This window comes from Chiloscyllium plagiosum, unplaced genomic scaffold, assembly GCF_037043375.1.
Source record: "Chiloscyllium plagiosum isolate Xiang-an unplaced genomic scaffold, Cpla_swu_hap1 HiC_scaffold_39, whole genome shotgun sequence".
Classification (NCBI taxonomy): domain Eukaryota; kingdom Metazoa; phylum Chordata; class Chondrichthyes; order Orectolobiformes; family Hemiscylliidae; genus Chiloscyllium; species Chiloscyllium plagiosum.
In genome coordinates, this window is record NW_028270177.1 from 16,041,114 (window position 1) to 16,059,052 (window position 17,939).

The 17,939-nt window shown below is 41.2% G+C and overlaps 1 protein-coding gene across 2 annotated transcripts in view; it reads left to right on the forward strand.

The window, feature by feature from the left end:
• LOC122540959 (uncharacterized) overlaps positions 1 to 17,939 on the forward strand; it is a 93,977-nt gene that overhangs the window by 52,918 nt on the left and 23,120 nt on the right. For both annotated transcript variants that reach the window (XM_043677312.2, XM_043677313.2), the window contains exons 12-18: positions 78 to 222; positions 2,536 to 2,636; positions 6,413 to 6,631; positions 7,826 to 8,167; positions 8,760 to 8,832; positions 10,386 to 11,138; positions 14,449 to 14,525. In XM_043677312.2, the coding sequence (XP_043533247.2) occupies positions 78 to 222; positions 2,536 to 2,636; positions 6,413 to 6,631; positions 7,826 to 8,167; positions 8,760 to 8,832; positions 10,386 to 11,138; positions 14,449 to 14,525 (1,710 nt within the window). The remainder of the gene's footprint in view (positions 1 to 77; positions 223 to 2,535; positions 2,637 to 6,412; positions 6,632 to 7,825; positions 8,168 to 8,759; positions 8,833 to 10,385; positions 11,139 to 14,448; positions 14,526 to 17,939) is intronic.

Here is a 17,939-nt window from a genome sequence, read left to right on the forward strand (position 1 = left end):
GTTTTCTATACAAGAAATATCTGTTGTTTTAATTGAAGTGATGGAGAATGAGCAGGGGTTCTTTCACCAACTTCTAGGTGTTTGCTTGGGGCAATGGAAAATATGGTAAACTGGGACTTGGGAATGATGATGACCACTGCTCACCAATGGAGGTATCATTCGAGAAGCAGACCTTCATAAGAGATGTAAAGTGTGGGGTAGATGGAACCATGTTCTTAACAGGTATATATCTGATCTTCTATTATACTTTAACTTAGTACAAATGGTTAAACTAATCGAGTTTTGACATAGCAGATACTGTACAGTAATCAGTCAACTTAGTATTAAAATCAAAACACCATTTAAAACTTCAGCCCTGTTTAAAGTGATTACTTTCATCATTTCTTCAGTGAAAAGAGTGTTCATATAATGATCATGTAGTTGGTCAAGGAATGACCCAGAGACTTAACTCAAGTCCTATTGTTGCAACATGGAAATTTAAATTCAAATAATTAAATAAACCTGGTCTTAAAAGCAACATCATTAATTGAAACTGTAAAATTACTGATTGTTCATGAAACCCCATCTGATTCCTTTTAGGGAAGGAGTCAGTGACTTTATAGAGGTTTATAAAATCATGGGGGGCAAAAATAAGATGATTAGTAAAGGTCTTTTCCCTAAGGTAGAGAAGATCAAAGTTAGAGGGCATAATTTTAAGGTGAGAGGAGAAAAACTTAAAAGAGACCCGACAGGCAACTTTTTCACACAGAGGGTGATTCATATGTGGAATGAACTGCCAGAGAAATTGGTAGATGCTGGTACAGTTACAGCATTTAAAAGACACTTGGACAGGTACATGAATAGGAAAGGGTTGGAGGGATATGGACTAAATGCAGGCAAGTGGGACTAAGATTAGTTTGGGAAACTTGATTAGCATGGATGAGTTGGACTGAAGGGTCTATTTCCATGCTGTATGACTCTATGAAAATGACTATGAAATCTGCTGGTTCTTACAGGAACGTCTATGTCCATAACAGTGTAGTTGACTGCTTACTGATGATTATGTAAGATTATATAAGATCACATAGCTTCAATTTTGAGTAGGGTGGGAGGGGCTCAGGGGCCACAATGAGATAACCTATCAAGTCGCTCAGTTGTACCAAACCTATGACAAGAAAGTCTAATAATAGAAAAAAAAATGGAACAACTGCCTGGCAACAAGCAGGTATAACAAGGGAACAACCAGTCTAGTCACTCCTGCAAAGTGCACTTCAGTATCTGCTGGGGGCTTAGGACAAAATTGGGAGACCTGTCCCATAGCTGAGCCAAGCAGCAACCTGCCACAGTAAATATTCCAGATTCCTCCATCCACCATCCCTGGGCCAATCCTGCCCAACCACCAGGATGATCATATACAAGGTAAAGGCTATTGTGGCACACTGGTAATGTCCCTGCCTCAGGACGAGAGACCTGGGTTCAAGACCTACCTGTGCCAATAATGTTTCACGACATATGTGACCAGGTTGATTCAACACACTTAAACACATAAGGTGGCAGTGCAGTATTAAATGGTTGGGAGGAAAACCCTGGGAGTCTTCAACATTGACTTTGGGGCTCATGACGTTTCATAACATGAGGTCAAATATAGGCACGAAGACCATGTACTGCCTACTGTCTCCCTCAGCAGGGGAATCAGTGTTCCTTCATATCAAAGGGAAATACTGTGGATGCTAGAAATCTGAAACACACTATGCTGGTGAAACACAGGAGATCTGGCAGCATCTGCGGGTAGAGAAACAGAGTGAATATTTTGAGTCCAGTGTGACTCTTCTTAAGGAGTTTGGTGTTTCTCCGCGGTTCCCTACGTTTGTTTCAGTATTCCATCTGTCCTATTGAATGCAACTTAGGTGTGGTATTTTCAGTCGGATATGTTTCTTTTATTGAAAATAGGCTATATTTTTGTAACAAGCAATTCCTGCAGGATTTTGTTGGTATCATAAAAGAAAACTTTCAACTACCTTCATGAGTTGTGGTGATGATTTCTTGTGGGGCAGAATAGTACATTCCCTAGTTGATGGGTTTGTAAGGGGGAGGGGGGGAGCTTGTACCTGTAATGTTCCTCAGGTAACCTTCCTACTGAGTTCCACCTGCCCAACCTCTCTGCAATTTTCTGGAGGAAAAGCCGGCTGGCCCATCCTTGCTTCAGTTGAGGCCACTTCAGGTCTGTTCCCTACCCTTCTTGGTTAACAGATGAAGGGGAGATGTTTGGAAACAGCAGCAGGTCCAGAGAGTGAGGCTCCTCCTGCCTCAGCTGGATAAGTGATAGGAATGGGCACCTCCATCAACAGTCCCCTTTCAACACATGTCCCCCATGCCTGCACCCCAAGGCAGGAAATCATAAACAATAATAAAGAAAAGGGGCCTATCTTTAGATCACTTTTCATCCCATCAATACTTGTTTGTTAGTCCTTAAAGGTAGTGTTATGAAAACAATGGTTTTATCTTTTGTGCAGGTATATGCTTTTTTTTCTGAATTGTTTACTTTGTGATCAATAGATACTGATAGTGTGCTGGCTTGTGGCAATAATCAGTACAATAAACTGGGTTTGAACGAGAGACGGGGCCTCCTCATGCAGATGACAATGCTGTTTGCTCGAGTGAGTATCCTTGAATCCTGTGTGTTTCACTTATTGATATGACAGACAAGTATCATCTGATATTTTATATCTGGTCACCTCTTTTAATACATGTAGAAATTAATTGAAACTTGTATATTTGCTCATATTTAACATCTTTTTAAAAGCAAAGTACTACAGATTCTAGGATTGTGACCTAACAGATATTAAAAGTAAACACAAAGAATGCTGGAGAAGCTTAGCCCGTCTGGCAACATCTGCAGAGGGAGAGAGAGAGAGAGAGACAGAGAGTCAAAATTAACGTTTCAAGTCCAGTATGACTTCTTCAGGACTGAAGTTTTAAACAGTTCTGAAGAAGAGTGATCCTGGTCTCGAAGCATTAGCTCTGTTTCTCGCTCCCCACAGAGGCTGCCAGACTTGCTCGCTTTCTCAAGCTTTCTCTGTGTTTATTTTTAATTTCTGTTAACTCAGCTGTTGCGAATTCCCACATATTATCTGAGAGTTGTATTATATTCATATGCTGCTGGAGGATAAGGATGGAATTTCTTCTGAACAGTAGCTGACAGCAGGTTTTAAAATGTATTTACGTGTTATCTTGCTGTGGTACAGCAGGGTTGAGTTCTTATGCTGGCTTCCTGACTTACTGCTAAAACAAACACTTGGAGCTAGTTGTATGATACAAAATGATGTGCAATTCTTCTCACCACCCCCCCCTCCCTGCCAACCTTTGGATTTGAAAGATATGGCTGCAAAGTAGGAGCAGCAAGATTATATCAGGACATCAGTGTGCTGCTTGCTGGTCAATCGTGGTGAGAGGTTTGAAGAGAGCCTTGTGACTCTGAGACCTAGTAATGAAAGGAAATCCAGGGAGGTCTGAACTTGCCTTGTGAGGTGCAAAGGAAGCATTCTGGTCCACAAAAAAAAAGCAAAAGCATAAGGAGCTTGGAAGATAGAACCATTTAAATGTGTGTTAGCTGTGTTTTTTCATCCATGAAGGAAATTTGTGAAGAAGTCTTACCGAAATTTGTGATAAGTGCCAAACCCTTCCATGGAAAGAATATTTGCTGTACAGGCATCAAAAGAATCAATTATCTGATTCCTTCTAGCATCACAACTAACTAAAGGAGAAATGAGAAGCTTAACTGGCATAATGTAAAAGGAGTATCAAACTCTGCAATAACATTAATTTGTTCTCGATAAAGCTAACAAGCATCCTTTTATGTAATGAGGAGAAAGTGAGGTCTGCAGATGCTGGAGATCAGAGCTGGAAATGTGTTGCCGGAAAAGCGCAGCAGGTCAGGCAGCATCCAGGGAACAGGAGAAGAAGGGCTTATGCCCGAAGAAGGGCTTATGCCCGAAACGTCGATTCTCCTGTTCCCTGGATGCTGCCTGACCTGCTGCGCTTTTCCAGCAACACATTTCCAGCTCCTTTTATGTAATAGCAATCTCAGTGGCAGCACTAGTAATAATAGAGCTCTGTATCCTATATACCAATGTCCTGCAGTGCATATTGTCAACAAGGATGTCAGATACTGGAATGCATGGATATGATTATAATCCAAGACAAACTTTGTTCAACTGAGCATAAATCATTGGTAAGATCATATTTACAGTAATGTGTGAAATCCAGTGTATCCTGCATTAAAATGACATTGATACATTGAAGGTACAAGGTTTGATGTTGGAACTCAAAACTCTTGAGCTATGATGATGAATCAGCAGTACGTTTTCCCACAGAAAAATTAGAAAGGACTGTATTTCCCTTAATTCTGCAAGATAATGTAGACAGGTTATTTAAAGGGTGACTGGAGAATGAGGTAGCATGAACGGCAAACCGATGTGAGAAAAGCTTCCAGTCTCGGCACGTAGTTAGGGTATGGAATGCACAGCCTGGTGGAGGCAGAACCAATTGAGGCATTCAAGAGGCCATTGGGTGATTATTTGGATAAAAATAGTGTTCAAAGGTATGGAGAAAAAGCAGGAGATTGACACTGGGTAATGATGCTCGTTTGAAGAACCGGGGAGTACAGTCACAATGGGCCAAATGGCCTCATCCTTCTTTGTAACACCTTTATAATTCTGATCCATAATGAAGATCAACATCGTTATGTTTCCTACAGAATAAAAGGGCATGGAAGAAGCACCCATCAAAAGAATTTACTGTGTGAATAAAGCCATACTCAAGATATATTGTAGGCCGAAAAGTTTTCCTCTGGGGGCAATGAGAGGCTGTGGAAATAATCTCAGCAGTGAATTGCCCGGGAGGTTTAAATCCAAGGTTGTTACCTGAAGTGGTGGGAGACCTGCCTCACTTTAATGGGCAAGATCTGACCCAATTAAACACATCTCAGATGTTTAACACATCCCCGAAATCAAGGAGCCCAGTGTCCAAAACCTGCCCCGCCAAGATGTGAAGATAAAGAGAGGCCGACTCTCTAACGGTGTCAGCCCCAAACAGAGACCTTTAAGCATCATGGGATCCTTGGAAGATGATGACTAGGATAGATTGAAAAGTGGGATGGGGGTCACAAGTAGGGAGTCACCATTGTCTTTGAAAGAGAGACCACCTTGAGTCTGTGCAGACATTAGGAGGCATGGGAAGTCTGTTCAAGTTTGGAGAATTACTGAACCCTTGCTACTTTCTGATGGACTCAGAACCCAAAGTGAAGACTCAGACCTCAATAATGAACCTAACAGCAGACAGGTTCCCCGTGTTAGTCCATTTTTGCTGCCGACTTCTAATGGGATGCTTTGTGTTAACGTTGGCTTGCCTGCTATCTAGTCCGCTTCAGGAGCTGTACTAAATCCAGGCTATGTCAGAAAGCAGCAACCAAGGAAGAGGTGTGAGAGAGGAGTTTCAGGCAGCAAGAGACCCCCACCAGATTCTGCAACTCACGCGTCAGTCACATCGACCGAGTTTGAGATTCAGTTGGGCTGAGCAGCTGACAGCTGGTGAGGTCCCAGCTTGGCTTGTAGAATCTGCTTGAAATATAACTCAGGGCTAATATTCATCGTCTTCAGTTCCAACAGAAAGGGTGAAACTGGTAACAGAAAATACAGTTTTGGCCTATTTCTGACCAACGGCCTTAACACGTTTGCCCTGACAGGAAGCTCACACTAGCTTTCCCCATACAGGCCTCTGGCTATTGAAGGAGGGGGGTTCAATCCCTAAAATACCAGCAGCTCTTCATTCACAGGTTAAAAGGGGAACCTGTTCGCTCACTGAACAAAAATCAGAACTTGGAGCAAGAGGACTATGTTGGATAAGCTCCATGGGTGATTTTAACTGACTACTGTTGTTGGTAGTGGACATCAGAAACAGATAGGGGAGGTCACACCCAATGAAAAAATGGGTTATAAAAGTTCATTCTGACTATTTGGAAATGCAGCCTGCACCATGGGGGAGAGTCAGACCTGGCTCAGTGGTTAGCAATGCTGCCTCACAATGTCAGGGACCCAGGTTCAATTCCTGCCTTGAGTAACTGACTATGTGGAGTTTGCACTTTCTACCCGTGTCTGCGTGGGTTTCCTCTGGGAGCTCCGGTTTCCTCCCACAATCCAAAGATAAGCTGGTCAGGTAAACTCGCCATGCTAAATTGCCCATAGTCAGGGGTGAATATGGAGAATGAGTCTGGGTGGGTTACTCTTCGGAGGATCAGAATGGACTTGCTGGGCCAAAGTGCCTGTTTCCATGCTGTCGGGAATCTAATCTAATCTAGAATTCAAGGCCATACAGTACCAAGGCTACAAACTGTGGTATCAAGCAATTCTAAAGGCTGCTCCTTTTAATGTTGCAGACTGATGTTGAAGGAAGGAAACTTCCCACAGTCGTGAAAGCATTGAGGAACCACCGGGTGAGAGATGCTGTCCTGGGCCCCTCTCACAGCATTGTACTTGTGGAGCCGGGAAATATTTATACCTTTGGGAGGAATACAGAAGGTCAGCTGTGTACTGGCAACACTAAACCGTACAAAATGCCAATGCTTGTAAAACAACTCCAACATAGAAATATCACTGTACGTAATATTTCAGACTATCAGTATACACTGTATAATTGCAACCTTTGGTAATAAAATTGACTTTTCACTAAAATTAGAATAAGGGACAAAATCTTTAGTCGATATCTTAAAACCATTCTGATAAACCATAAATAGCAGCATTATGCATTATCAGAATTAAGTATGTTGAACTGAGTAGCATTTTCTAAATCCATTTAAAAGTAAATCCACTCTAATTGTAATCAGCTGAAAATTACTTTGGGCATGATTTTCCTGTGGGGGTGAGTTTGTTTAATAGTGATTAACATTCCATCTCCCTATCAGCGAAGTAAACCACCATATCACTTGCTAATCAGCTCATGAAGAGCTGACAGGTAAGTGGGAGCGAGTATCTTAACCTATCAAAGGCTTGGACACTGGCACCAGAGGCTGCCAGTCAATCAGAAGCCAGCAGCAACTGGGTCTTAACATCCACCAGTAATCTCCAACAGTGAGAATTAAGTCTTCCTATTCTTTTTCTCAGGGGATGGGGGTGCACAAGGCAAAGAAGGTTCATCAGGGGGGGTCAGAGACAAGGGCAAAGGGTTGTCTTTCAGAGATTAGCCCTTTGCCTTCACTCTCACCTTTGTTTGTCCCCAGATTGGGGAAATCAGAGGCCCCGTAAACAGCAGGCAGGTCACCCAAGGTTTCCCTGTAGCCAGTGTGGCAAATGATTGGGAGATGGCAAGTTGAGGTTTGTAGGTTTAATTGACTACGCAGGCGCTTTAATGGTTGGCAAGTCAAGAAAGTTGCTCATAGACCTTCTCGCCCAGCGCTTAATTGTTGAGGTGGCAAGAAGTGGTGAGTTCCCCACCGGGTAAACTCAGCCCATTATTTCCCTTTCTCACCACCTATCTCTGCAGCTCAATGCAGAGGAAAATTCCACCCTATCTCCGCACTCATGATGTGGCTGATCACATACGTGATTAACTCTCTCCCATTGGCTGACTCAGGGCTGTCTCCTTGACTGTTCCTCATATTCTTCTCAATTTTACTACTTTATGACGTCTCCCTTTACTCTGTTTCCTGTACACTAGATGTATGGATTAAAGCAATTTCTGTCCACAGTATAAGAATTGTGTCAGGGTGATCTGTGGCGTGTGTGCTGTACTCTGACTATCCGCTGCGGAGTGATTTACTAGCACCTTCAGTTTCTCAGTTTCTTCCTTTCAGACAATCAGCTGTGGAGAGACGTTCAGTGTTGTCGGGACTGATGATAATAAGATTCTCTTCTGGGGCACCAAGTACAAGTCAATGCAATCTCCAAACCCATCCGTGTTGACCACGCCATCTCAGACAGCCACAAAAATATCTGAAGATGCTATCTACCCAACATCGCCATCCCCTGTAGAAATTGAGGAATCCATTGCTGGGACAGTGAGCCATGACAACCGTAAGAAACGTCCTGAAAATGAAAAGCAGCTTGCTGAAATCAGTGCGGCAATGGGAAGAAACCATATCAGAGAGGATGAACTAGATACACCAGGATCACCATTACTAACCTTCACAGCACAGGTTATCTTGTCTGTATGACTTTCTGAATGTATCTAGCTGACACTATACCCGGGCATGTGTCATATGTGATTCTTTGACTGCATGTCACAGCTCGTAAATGGAAATTTCACTCAAATTCAGACAGTGAGGACCATAATGATGTTACTGGGCAAGTAATTCGTAGCCAGCACTCATGCTGCACCGACATGGGTTCAAATCTCACCAAAGCAGCAGGGAGCATTTAAATTCAATTAATAATGAACTGCAAATCTTTTTAATAGTAACCATAAAACTACTGGATTTTCATTTTTAAAATATCCAATTCATTAGTGTCCTTCAAGAAGGAATTCTGTTGTCCTTCCTCTTCTATGTTACATGTGATTCCAGACACTCAGTGATGTGGTTAACTGTTAACTGCCCTGTAACATGGCCTAACAAGCCACTCAGTTTAAGAGTAATTGGGGATGGGCAACAGATGTTAGCTTTGCTTATGATGCTAATGTCCCAAGAGCAAATGTTTTTTGAAAATTCAATGTGTTGACTCAAACTCTATCTAGAGCCTGTTGCTTAAAAGTGATCATATTGATGAAGTGATGTCAATGTTTGATTGCAGAAAAATGGTAATTACTCCAAACAAGATTCTTTGGGGGAAAACCTGACATATAGCAGTATGACATCAGTTAAAGGTAAGAGAAAGTCTTCAGGAGGTAATTTGTTGAACACAATGTGATTAAAATCAGATATTACACGACACCACTTTATAGTCCAACAAGTTTATTTGAGATCACAAGCTTTTGGACGAAGGACCAGTGCTCCAAAAACTTGTGATCTCAAATAAACCTGTTGGATTATAGTCTGGTGTCATGTGACTTCTGACTTTGCCCACCCCAGTCCAACACCAGCACCTCCACACAATGTGGTAAAGAATTGTTGATTTAAGCTACTGTTGATTGTGAGCACACACTGGCTTTAGTTTTTCTGTATATTTATTATCATATTCATGTTTTCTTCAGAAAAGTAGCAATGTTAAACAGACAAGTAGCTGCAAGTAAAAATATATGGAAGTTTTGATTCTGTGTAAACTTACTGAAGTGATCAATTTTAAACTGTACCTGTACCAGGTTGTTACATTGCTTTTGTTGTTCTGTATTCAGTGTGATTGTTCCTTGTCATGTAAAATGAATTCACACTGACACAGTCATGATTCCATACGATGCATTAAGTGGTTTATACCCTGAACCATATAAAATTAGGCATGTTCACCATAGTAACATGACAAGAACAGTTGCTGGAAGTTTTGGGGCTGCAAATATTGTGTTCAAGCAGAGAATTTTACAATGATCACTCTATTCTTGATATCCTAGAATACAGATTTTGGCTTATTGAAAATCTGCTGAATGCAACATGCAGTGATCCATTATAAGTGTGAGCCAAGCATTGCATGACTGTTGCATGACTTACTGATAAAAATAAGGAAAGTAAAGTCGCTACACTCCCAGAGGAAAATAGAGCTCTTCCCTCGTCAGACACAAACGATTGGTGCTGAGTTTAACCTGAGATACCACACCTTCAAGCAAGGATCTTCATGATTATTCTCAGCTGGTGAGGGAATTGAATTCAGCCAATTGGTATCACTCTGCATTGCAAGCCAGCCATCCAACTTTACTGAACTAACTGACCCCAAAGCTTAATGCAACATTTTCAACTAACACTCAGCTAAGTTTCACTGATTAAGACTACAACATTTTATTAATTTATATTTGGCTACATTCACTTCAATGTTTCCCTTCTCATCTTCTCATCTTATCTCCTTATTCAAACAGTCAGCCTTGTGAAATACACTGACATTAAGTACAAAATAAAAACCAAAAGATGCTGTAAATCAGAAACAAAAACAGAAATCAGAATAAGGAAAGGTCACTGGCCCTGAAACATTAAATCTGATTGCTCTTCACAGATGCTGTTAGACCTACTGAGCTTTTCCAGCAATATCTGTTTTTATTTCTCATTAAGTACACATTTGCTCACACACACACACGTATACACACATCACTAAACCCATTGATAGTCGCTACAATGTTGGGTGATCTATCTTTAAATTGATCGTGGAATAAAATTATAGAATTGTAGTCGCAGCAACTGGTTCCAAATGACTTTCATCGCTATCAAGATAATGATTAGGTTCTTACTTAAAGTACTGTGAATTTAGTGCTAATGAGGAATGTAATTACTGCTCTAGATCAAACAGAAACCAGCAGTGGGAGCTGCAAGTCAGATGGTAAGGATATACAGGAATCCAGCAGCATGAAAGCCAACTCCTTTGGGAGTGAGAGTAACCTTCAAGATCAAGAAAGCAGCCAACAACTAATCCCAGTTCCTCTAATCACCTTGAAAGAAGTTCTGGAGGACCACCCTGATGTGCATGCTTTTCTTCGAAGTATTGTCTGTAATAAGGAGAGCATCTATGTCCTAGTGGAGAGTACTGATCCACCATGCTACAAGCATGTAAGGAGATCCCGCAGCCTTCGTAAACGTGGAAACCGTGAGGACCCAGGACTAAAGCATGGGCGCATTCTTCAATATTCTCATTCCAGCAATGAAGCTGGCGATGAGTACACAAGCTCAGAGATGTCTGAGTTGGAGACCAGTCGGTTTGTCCCAACATGGATAAGGAATGAACTCAATGAGGCAACATCCCTTGAAGCAGCCAGCAATGAAAGGGGCAGTGAAATAGACACTGTCAGAACCGTAGCCAGCAGAAATATAACAGGCACCCAGTCTTTAGAGAGTCCAGTGACAATGGTGAGCAAAACCAGCTCAGAAGAGGCAAAAACACAAGTTAAGAAGGAGATGTTTGGAGGTGTGAAAAAGACAAGTGGGAACCGCAGTGGAGAAAAACATGGCCATACATCGACATCAGGGAGCTCTGATGGACAGCTGATGTCCAGTAAACAGAAGATCACCAGAAATATTGACAAACACAGGGAACCTGGTAAGATCTTGAATAGGATTATACATTAACAATGGCTTCTGTTTCCAGCTATTGCTACATACCCAGTTTAGTGCCAGATTGAATAGTTTTTTTTTTATAATTAACAACAACCAGCACTCTGTCCAAAATGAACTCTAGGTTAAGCTGCACTGGGACACTGTACAGGTAACACTGCAACCTCACAGCGCCATGGACCTGGGTTCGATTCCAGCCTTGGGTGACTGGCTGTGTGGAGTTTGCACATTCTCCCTGTGTCTACGTGGGTTTCCTCTGGGTGCTCCAGTTTCCTCCCACAGTCCAAAGATATGCAGGTCAGGTAGATTGGCCATGTTAAATTACCCATTAGGTGCATTAGTCAGAGGGAGGTGGGTTACTCTTCAGAAAGTCGGTGTGGACTTATTGGGCCGAAGGGCCTGTTTCCACATTGTAGGGAATCTAATCTAATCAAACCTTTTTAACACACCCAAATTTAATCAGCAATTTATTGGTTGTACCAACAGTTGGATCAGCAGAATGACAGAATTGTCATGGTTCAGGCTATTCAGCCCAACATGTTTCCACCAGCTCTCGGAATAAGCATATGACTTGGTGCCATTCTCCTACATATTCCCCCAGCTCTGTGCAGTGCTTCTATTACAATAATCATCTAATACACTCTAGTAGCTAGAAAGATAACCATTGCCCCCAGTAAACCAATAAATGAGCAAAATTATCTCAGGGGACTCCTGCACTACCTCCCTTGTTCTCTTGTACAGCCTGGTAGTCACCCATCCCCAAATTATTAAAGAAATGAAGGGCCAGTGTTTAGACTCACTCATTAATATTTGCAAATTTGTATATCTCTGCTTAGGCCCTTAATTCCTGACTTTAAACTGCACCATTCAATTAAATGTTAAAAACAAAAAGTTTAAATATTTGGACATTAAAGATTTGAGATTCCCTCGTCTCCGCAAACTCCCAGCATTCCATCCAAAATGAACTCTAGGTTAAGCTGCACTGGGATGTTGTACAGGTATCCCCCACTTTTTGAACATTCACTTTATGCCACTTCGTTTTTATGGAAGGACTGCATTTGTACCTGTTTTCGCAAATCCGAAGAAGATTTTCGTTTTTACGAAAAACTATGGAATTTTTCCTATATGAATCATGTATCTTCTCTTAACGCCATTTTCAGCTTCCTGGGAATGCTTTACTTCTAGATAATGAGGGATACCTGTATTTATATATTTTGAATAACAAAGCAAAAGTGGAGGATTCAAATTAGTCAGTCTCAGAAATCCAAGGGACGAGCCATTATTATACATCAGTAATAAATGGATCAGATTTGAATCAAAGCTCGATGACAGCAAATGTAACAGCCCCTTTGTTTCTATGAATTGGCATTGAATTGAAGATGTTTGCTCTTTCATTCTGGTTGGACCGAAGCCCGATCAGAGAAGAATTGTTACCCACTTTTCAATGGGAGAACATTTTTTTATTGTAAAACCTAGATGAGGGGCCAAAACCTGTGCTGAGTGACTGAACCTGAAATGTCAATGCCAATGAGACTTGTAGCACAATAGGCCTTTCTTTTCCCAGACAGCACTGAGGATTTCTGAAGTGAAATTAGTTGGGTCAGTTTTTAAGTGAACTATACAAGACTGTTCCTCATCCAGTTTTAACTGACTCTAGATCTATTTGTGTGGTTTCCTGCAAGTATTGGAAAAAAAACTCAAGAGTTACTCAAAGGGAATACGTCTGAATTTGCAAAATGTATTTTGTTATGAGCATGCAGCACCATAAATAATGTATTGGTAAGACAACAGATAGCAAAAAGAGCTGCAAAGAAAGAGAATATAGAATTTTTCTGACTGTCAGACAGACAGGAAGAAGTCTGGTTCAGCTTTGAAAATCTATGGACTATTGGTTCTTCAGAGGTGCTTGATATGAGAAGTGGAAATGTCACACTGATACTGTAAAAAGTAACTTATGGATGCTAGATTTGTGGATTTTGCTAGAATAGTGTTACGAAATGCTTCATTTTGAATCCTGTCCATGGTGTGCTTAACTCTAGCGTCCAAATATGTCCTGATCCCCCAAAATTGCACTTTTCCCTGGGCAAAACAGAATAAAAAGGGTCAATGGAGCAGCTGTTTTTTTTTTGGGTATCTCTGGGGGGGGGGGGTCAATACTTGGTGATGATGGAAAAGTTCTTCCCAAGCCTGTAAACCTCATCCTGGTCTGTGAGAGGGCATGAAACATATTGTGTGTCACAGATGGACATTGTGAGGAGTTCTGGGACTATTGACATTTCTGATCAGCCTCCAGGGATGAAGACCTTACAGAGCAAATGTCAGATAAGGTTCTTTGTGTTTAATAACCATGTTTTAAAAGCCCCGCTCTTAAATTCTAACCTCGCTAGGACCCCCTGTGACCTTACATGTTTTGAGTCATATGACAGGAAGGGGACTATCACAGATTTTATGAGGGGTATGAGAGTAATGATACATCATTAGTTTGGGGGAGGGAGATTCCTTTAGCTACTGTTGTAACAGAGACACCACAAGCATAGTGTAAAGATTTCCTAAATTCATTGCTTGTAGCAGTATCCTGAATGCAATTTTGATATTCTTACAAATCACCAGCAGACAAAATCTTGTCTTTGATGTTTTAGATAGCAAGCAAAAGATAAGACTCTGAAATTCCAAAAGGACTTTAATTGCTGCAAAGGGTCATGAAAGGTGCTCCATAATGTTCTTCGTTTCATTTTGATAATTTTGCTATCACTCACCCAAGAAATTAACATACTCCACATAAATAATTACAACGCCTTTATCCGTAATGCCATTTTCTAGCTGCTGCTCATATTGAAAATAATATCAATGACAGTCATTTCAGATATAAACACGAATAGTTAGAATATTTCTCGCATGGTGTTCGCTAACTAGTACCCAGTGGAATTCGTGTTTTTAATGAGACTGCGAGACTTGAATTCAGTTCACTCAAGTCTTATTTTTTTTAATGGTATTCGCAAAGTGATTCAACCCAGATCATTGAATTTGTGTTTGTTATGATAGAGATGCTGGCTATGCTTTGAACACACAGCCTGATGTCAATCCAAAAGTTTAAGGTGTTACTGTGTAATGTGTATCAGCTCTCTGGCTGAGAATTGATCACTCTCCTTTTGAACCGATAGTATAAAAGGACCCAGCCCCTGTTTCAAATTATTCACCATTACTGTATGTAACCTGCAGTTACAGTCTACGCAGTTCACTGAAAAACACATGGAAGAACTTGTTAAAACCTGTCTGTGTTTCATTATTGTCCTCAGTACAAGATTTTGTAGCATCCACAAGTCAGTGCAGGCATTATCGGACGGAAATGGACATGGGTTTCCTCTCTCCTCAGGTATGTAGCTAGAATCCAGAATGATTCTTAATTTCCCTCTTTTGACATAGGTCACATTCGCAAGCAGTACTTTTGGCATATTTTGAAAACTTTGAAGTAATGTTACACTGTCCCGTTGTTAATGTGGTAACAGTATTTCAAATTACATTTCATGGAAAATATTTCAAAATAATTTTCTTGTGTAAACTATATAACACCATTTAGCATGTGAAATTCAGTTGTGAACAGTTTTTGGACAAAGCTGTAAGAAAGCACACAGACACACATTGGGGTCTGGCTGACCAACCACACACCAATGGCCTGTAATGGTTGAGTAGTTATGGTTGAATATTAGTTTCCAAAGGGTGTTTCTGCTTGGACAATAAATCCTGTTGGTATTCTGCCTCATCAGAATTGCAGATGGAAGGACTGATTTTACGAATTGATTCACAGCAATCACCTGCTGAGAGCCCATGTTGGAATCATAACTTACAGCACAAATGGTAGCTGTTCAGCCCATCAAGTCTATGCCAGCTCTCTGTAAAATCAAAAACAGTAAACGCGGAGGATATGTTCCAATACTTAACACAGAAACCAGAAATCACGGATGGAAGCGAATCCATTCATTTCAATGGGAAATTTACCTTCTCGGCAGCCCCCTGGTCCCTGGTTCCGGAAGGTTCCCTATAATGTGTTTGGAAAACCGCATGTAACTGAAACCACGAGAAACGATTCTGCAGAAACAGGGGTCGCCCTGTAGCTGGTCTCAATCCACAGCCCTGATGGTTTTTTTCCCTTTCTGATGCTTTGCAATTCTCATCAAAAACCGTGATGTCCAACCTCCATTCGAGCAACGGATTCCAGATCTTAATCACTCAATGGGGAAAGTCATCGTAGACCTACCAGACAATAGGGCTTCTCTATCATTAGAAAGAAAGACAACAGGCAGTGGTTTAACTTGAGGGTCACCACGCCCTAAATGAGGGGAGAGGTTGAGAAGAAGAATCCTTCATGGTAGCCTTAGCCAGTGCAGGAATTGAACCCATGCTGTTAATATCACTCTGCGTCGCAGGCCAACTATCCAGCCAACTGAGTTAACTGATATCTCCTCGTTGGGTTTGGAATGGATGTATTGGGAAATTACATAATCCCCTTTTCCCAATATGTTTTCCTGCAGCATCTGTGTCCACACCACAAGTGGCACATTTGTAAAGCATGCTTTTGACATTGTTAAGACCCAGAGAGAATTATAACCAATAAAAAATAAATACAAACTCCCAGGTAAGTCAAGATTTCATATTTTAAGGCATTTACTGTAACAGCAAACCGAAAGCTGACAGAACATGATCTTTATAGGCATTTTGCACTTAAATTTCAGAAAGGAACATTCCCCTTTAATATACAAACTGCACTCATCACAGATTTACAGTTTATTTTTAAGAGCAAGCAATTCAGAGCAGCTTCTAATGGACTTATATTTCCATTTCCAAAGAGTAGTAACTTCAACTGACCATCTCCAGGCATGTCCCTTAGTTTTTGGAGAGTTTTACAAGCAATCAATTCCTCTCCTCTGGCAAAGCCACAGCAAATCCTCCGGAATCCTGAAATAATGGCTGCTGAATGTAGCTCTTTGACTTAAAGTCCTTCATCCAGCTGTGGGATTTGACAAAGCGATTCTTCTCCGGCTGTTTGTGATATATTTTGATTTGTAGAGGGAGCCTGTAACCTGATCTCAAAAATGGCTACCTCTGCATTTTCCCCAAGGCAACATGGAACACGTTAGCCTTGCATCCATGCAGAAATGCTGATTAGTTATTCTGGACCGCAATGAGCTTTCGTCTTTTAAAAATTTATTCTTTCACAGGATGAGGACATTGTTGGCTAGACCAGCATTTATTGCCCATCCCTAATTGCCCAGAGAGCAGTTAAGAGTCAACCATATTGCTATAGTCTGGAGTCACATTTAGGCCAGACGAGGTAAGGATGGCAGCTTCCATCCTTAGAGGACATTAGCGAACTAGATGGTTTTTTCTAACAATCGACAATGGATTCATGGTCATCAGACTGTTTAATTCCAGATATTTATTGAATTCAAATTGCACCATCTGCTGTGGCGGGATTTGAACTTGAGTCCCCAGAACGTTACCTGGGTCTCTGGATTAATACCTTCCCACCTGTCCGCTCCATCTTCCTCTCTGACCCATCACCATTACCCCCTCCTCCAACTACCAATTGCATTCTCAGCTACCTTTCCCCAGCCCCACCCCCCTCTCATTTATCTCTCCACCCCCTCGGCTCACAAGCCTCATTCCTGATGAAGGGCTCTTGCCTGAAACATCGATTCTCCTGCTCCTCGGATGCTGCCTGACCTGCTGTGCTTTTCCAGCACCACCCGCTCATCTCTTGATTAACAGTCCAGCGATAATACCACTAGGCCATTGCATCCATTCATCCTAAAATTAAATGTGTGGGCAATTTACAACTTGGCTGTTAGCACCTTTCTGGGACTTTGGGAGATTCAGAGTCTACTTATTGTGACTTTTTCATTATCTTCAACGATGAACACTTAATATTGTGTCACCCCAGTAACACAATATGGACCTCTTTTTAATATTTCACCAAACCTTCAGTCAAGAAGACCACAAAAACAGGCTACATAATCACCTCCATTTTACCTTAAGTTAACACAACAGTGCTATATACCTCATAATCACTCTATTTGAATTATTTTCCTTGTGCTGTCACATTGTTTATGTGTACTTTTCTTAATGGAATAATCCCCAATAACGTCTTGATTGTATTGTTAGCCAGGGATGGTGAACTTAGCTAATGAGGCTCATTTTAGCAGACAATCCTGCTTGGATAGTTAGGAAAATATCAATGAGACCTGACAAAAGGAGAAAATAATTTGGGGGTAGCCTTGTTCCTATTGAAACAAACCAAATTTGGAACTACAGCAGCCAAAATATCTGTCACATTCACACAGTGTTACTATGCAGAATATTGTGTTTGTTTTGTGCACATTTTTCACCATCATGTAAACAGGATTGACAAGATGTCATCAAGCTGCCAATCCTATAACCATTCAGTTCAGCTTGCCTTTCAATGTACTGACCTGAAGCCAGTCTATTAGGATGATGATGTTTGATTAACTTCAAGTAGATTTAAAGCCCAGTGGTAAGTGGTGAATCTTCTTGTTCTGTAAAGTCCCCATCGCTCATAGTACCATCGCCTGTCAAACACAAACAACGTAATTACCCCAAAGCATCCAAGTCAAATCACAAACAGTTGGAACATTTCACTGCCTCATTCACATATCATTAACAAACCTCTTTCCAAACTCTGTTCTGTTTTCTTAAACACGTTTATATGCTGTCCTCAGCGCGATAAGCTTCACCGTTATCCTAAAAAAAATTAATCTTACTTATAGTTGCA